This window comes from Condylura cristata, unplaced genomic scaffold (genome assembly GCF_000260355.1).
Source record: "Condylura cristata isolate star-nosed mole 26May11 unplaced genomic scaffold, ConCri1.0 scaffold00010, whole genome shotgun sequence".
Lineage (NCBI taxonomy): Eukaryota > Metazoa > Chordata > Mammalia > Eulipotyphla > Talpidae > Condylura > Condylura cristata.
Window position 1 is genome coordinate 58,274,593 of NW_004567111.1, and position 4,944 is coordinate 58,279,536.

The 4,944-nt window shown below is 40.4% G+C and overlaps 1 protein-coding gene across 1 annotated transcript in view; it reads right to left on the bottom strand.

Annotated features, from left to right (window-relative positions):
* Nucleotides 1-4,944, bottom strand: part of PARP4 (poly (ADP-ribose) polymerase family, member 4) — a 116,601-nt gene that overhangs the window by 10,457 nt on the left and 101,200 nt on the right. The window contains exons 31-32 of the mRNA XM_004680362.2: nucleotides 3,049-4,617; nucleotides 749-848 (exon numbers count right to left, since the gene is read on the bottom strand). Coding sequence (XP_004680419.1) covers nucleotides 749-848; nucleotides 3,049-4,617 — 1,669 coding nt within the window. The remainder of the gene's footprint in view (nucleotides 1-748; nucleotides 849-3,048; nucleotides 4,618-4,944) is intronic.

The following is a 4,944-nucleotide window of genomic DNA, read 5'->3' on the forward strand; positions in this document are numbered from 1 at the left end:
GGGGGTGGAGTGGGGAATGGGATCAAAAACAGGGGGTGGGTGGGTGGGTGGGGGAGGGAAATGCACGGGATTATGGTGATGGCACATGGGTGACTTGGTGATGGGAAACCCGTGGGGATTACAATTAAGATGGAAAAAAAATGTACAAAATGATGTAAAAATAAACTTTTGTAAAGTTAAAAAAAAAATTACTCTTTTTGGAGGCACAACAAACCTAAGTACGTTTCCCAGTGAGCTTTGACTGCATGCGAGTCTATTTTTATTTCTTCCCAAATTTCTTCCTCCCTCCTATTCACAAGATAGATAGTACCAGGGTAATCTTTTCTTTCTTTCTTTTCCTTATGGCACTTTTATTTATTTATTTACTTTTCTTTACGATAATTTTAAAGACATAAATTGTTGTTGGTAATGCCACATATGTAAGAAATCTAGGTCTCTAAAGGTTAAATAAAATAGAATTTTACTGATCAATATTTCTCTGTGTTCTATATAAGCAAGTAAGCTTCAATTGTGTTAACCTACTGAAATTTTTGGTTTTTTCATAGTAGTTATTGCTACTTACATTAATAAATTTTTACTGAAAGCACCCTAATTAATAGGAGAGGCATGATTAGAAAGTAATTACTGTTTTTCTTTGGCTAACAAATATTTTATTCATATGCAACTAACATAATTATTAGTATACTGGTTTACAAAATTATAATAATTAAAAACATATCATTTAATAAATAGAAAAATAGTGACTTACCTAGAGATTGAATACCCTTTTGTTCCAGAAAGTCATTTAAAATATTTGTATTAAGTTTTAATATAAATCCCAGTTCTGATGTAAGTTTCCAGAAACCATCCTATGAAAATAAGAAGACAAATAAAAGCCTATTATTGAGATTTCATTACATCACTATGAGTGATATTTTTAAAAAAATGGTATACTTTTTTTTTTGGCATAGGAGAACTGGGGGTAAGCCAGAGGTGTGGGAAGGAGGGGCAGTGGTGGTGGTGAGAGGATTTGCCAAACAGAGTGGGGAGCAAACAGGTATATTTACTAAAATATACTGTTGAGGGGAGTGGTGGGTGAGATAGGAGAGGTCTGCTGCACTACATAAACCTGTTAGTTCCCTGGACAGGGATTGCACTCAGGCCATGGAGGTGATGGTGCTGAGGTTTAACCCCTAGGCCACGAGGGAGGCCCCTCCTAACGATGCTTTGAACAAGTTTCTCAAACTTTGTTTTTTTTTTTTAAAGATTTATTTATTTATTTATTCATACAGAACTGGGGTACAGGCCAGAGGTGCAGGGGCGGTGAGAGGCTTCACCATAGACAGAGTAGGGAGCAGAACAGGCAGATGGACAAAGTACACTGCTGAGGGGAGCAGTGGGCTGGTCAGGAGAGATCTGCTTCGCCATGTGGTCACCTCCGGGGCAGGCGGGGATCGAACTCATGTGGAAGTGGCCTTAAGCTTCTTAGTGCAGTGCTTTAACCGGCTACGCCACCAGGGAGGGCCCAGTTTCTCAAACTTTTGAACTGCATGGTCCCCTTTGTTCAATATTTAAGTCTGCCCTTATGATCTCCATCCACCCAAGCGAATAGTCCCTGCTTATTTCAGCTGATCTTTATTACAAACTTGAGAGTGTGGTAAGCCTGAACAGGGGATTGTCCTTGAAGTAGACAGATTCCAGGTCCCAGGGCAACTCAGATAGGAAGCAGAAAGTTATTTTTATGGTCATACAAAGGTACACAGGTTAAAGATCTATGGTAATCATTTGAAAAATAACAGCAGTGATATGTGCCAACCAATCTTGAACCAGAAGTAGGTGCTGTTTTAAAAGTTTTTTCTGCCATCTCTTGTGGAGGTACTATTATCTACTTTGTAGGTAAGAACACTGGAACACTGAAAGGTTAAGCAATTTGTCCAAAAACACACAGCTAACAAGCAGCAGAGGCAGAATTGAAGCCCCTAAAATCTGGTTTGAGGGGCACAGATAGTATCTGCTATACTGTTTCCTACACTGTCTTACATACCTTTTTTTTTTCAGGTAAGGAAACCTACGGTGCTGTTATTATCTTGTTTAAACCTCAAAACCACTTTGTGAGGTAGATACTCTTATTAGCCACATTTTAGCCATGAGGAAAGTGAGATCCAGAAAGGTTATCTGACTTATCCTAACTCACAAAGGATAGGGCTGGTGCTCAAACTTAAGTCCTTTATTAAATGGAGTTTCTTTTTCACTGTAAATAAAGTATTTTCTATCAAAACAAAAACTGCAACTGTGAGATTGGGTATTAGTGCAGGAGCTCATTTTTTAGGGTGTTTACTAGCTTCAAAAATGTTATGACAAGCTCTAGCACACTTTACATGTTGAGATTTTAAAAATTTTTACATGAAAATATTTAGAGTACACTCAGGGTTCTTGTTCTTTATTTCATGGTGGAAATTTATATGAATTACAATTCATTTGGGAACCTACAAAATTGAAATCTTAGTGCATGATCCATTCAGGGACTTTAAATCTCAACTGAAGAATAACAACATTCACAACATAATATTTTAAAAAATTAGATAAACCCCAGTCATCATTGACAATACAATTCTGTTCAATTACCTTTTTTTTTTTTTAAAGATTTATGTATTTATGCATGCAAGAACTGGGGTACAGGCCAGAGGTGCTAGGGGAGGGGTGAGAGAATTTACCAGAGACAGAGTAGGGAGTAGAACAGGTGGATCTACTGAAATACATGGCTGAGGGGAACAGTGGAAGGGGCAAGAGAGGTCTGCCACACCATGTGGGTCACCTCCCAGGCCAGGTATGGAACTCCTGCTGCAATGGCTGCAGATAGCTTCACAGTACTGTGCCCTAACCTATTGTGCCACCAGGGTGGGCCCTCAATTGACTTGTTTTAAGCAAGATGTTCTCAAGAAGCAGTATATAGATTTATATTCTGGCAGAACTCCCTTACATCTCTATGGTAATGAACAATTTGATAACCAACTACTTTGAATGTTATAGTCTAGGATGTGAGACTAATACTAGAAATAAGACTAATACCTCATTTTGCAGACTGAAGAGTTTGGTCCAAGGCAGCAAATTCCTCCACCTTTGGAGTTTGTCATCTTTGTCTTTTTGTGCCTGAAAGCTTACAGTGAAGTCGTTTCTTGTATCAGATTTTGCCATTGCTTGAAAGCAACTAAGGGCTCGGTGAAATACTTCTTTAGGCTGACATTTCATTTCTAATGAATCTTGAAGATTTGTGAAAGTCTGAAGATCATCTTGGAGAAAACCTATTGATGAAGTGGAGGCAGAAATACTTGATAGGGGAGAAACCTCTGATTCAACATCACAAAGTGGACCTGGTGACCGACTGTAAGTAGTACTCAAGTCAATTGGGGAGTTTTGAAAATAAAAAGGGGTAGAACCAGAAAGATAATCAGGGGAACCAGGAAGAGAAAGGATAAGACCTTCAACTGGAGGAGAAGGAGGCTCAGAAGGCATGGGGAAAAGACTCTGCTGCAGGGAATCATTCAATGCGAGAGGAGCACAAGCAAATTCAGGGATTGGACTATCTTGAATTTCAGGTAGTTCATAAAGTTTAGACCTAGGCAATTCATATAAATCAGCACTTCTTAGTGAAGGAGGGAGATCAGGAAAGAGACAAGTACCTCCTGGTAAAGGATGGGGAGGAGGAGAAGGGGGGCAAAGACGTCCTAGCAAAGGAGGGGGTGGAGGAGGAGGAGGGAGAAAACTACTTCCTGGTAAAGGAGGGGAAGAAGGGACACAAGAAGCTCCTGGCAAAGGAGGGGGAGGAGGGCAAAGACCTCCTGGCAAAGGAGGGGGAGGGGGTGGAGGAGGGAGAAAACTACTTCCTGGTAAAGGAGGGGAAGAAGGGACACAAGAAGCTCCTGGCAAAGGAGGGGGAGGAGGGCAAAGACCTCCTGGCAAAGGAGGGGGAGGGGGTGGAGGAGGGAGAAAACTACTTCCTGGTAAAGGAGGGGAAGAAGGGACACAAGAAGCTCCTGGCAAAGGAGGGGGAGGAGGGAGGCTATGAAGAATGGGCTGCAGAGGAGAGTTCAATGCAAGGGGAGGTCTAACAAGGTCGGAGATTAAAATGTCTTCATGAATTTCAGGTAGCTCATATTGTTTGGGGCTAGATGAGGCAGATACACAAGCAGAACTAGCAAAAGATTGTAAAGGTGGGATCTGGGGAGATGAAAGATAATGAAGCTTGTCGGGCATGTCAATGAAACTTCCAGTCTTGGGGTCTTGGTTAGATAAAAAACTAGCAACAGAACCAAAAAGAGAGCTCTGAGGAGATAAAGGGGTAGTAAGTGGGGGAGCAGAAGAATCATCAGAGATTTCTAGGGAAGAGAATGAAGCAGGGGCATCAGTTTGCATTAGACACACTTTCAGCAATCGTTTTGGTCTTGGTGCCTTAAATGAGTCCATCTGAGGTAAATCCAGTGGTTTTTCCACATTTTCACATGCAGAACTGGGTAGTTGGGAATCTAACTTAACCAATTCTGAACATTCAGAAACATCCAGGTCAGAAGAGGAAGATTCTTCTTCAAGCAAAAATGAATGTTGCAAATTTTCATTCCACTCAGAGGAAGTTGAAAGAATCTGCACAGAGGGGAAAATTAAAAGGAAACAAACAAACAATAAAATGAGCAATCAAACAAACATACTTCCTCATCTTTTACTTCCCAGTATTCAAGCAATTGAGCATCAAAGAACACTGAAGAAGAAAAATTCAAGATCGTTCAAACACAATGTCATAAAATGTGAATTTTAATATAGAATTGTTATAGGGCACCTCAATTCAGAGAGAGGCACGCCTGAGGCCCCAAAACCTGCCTGCTCTAAGTGGGTTCTGCCATCCGCCGCAACAAGACAAAACATATAAAGCTTTAATGAAAAGTGACTTTAATACAGTGAATATACAATATG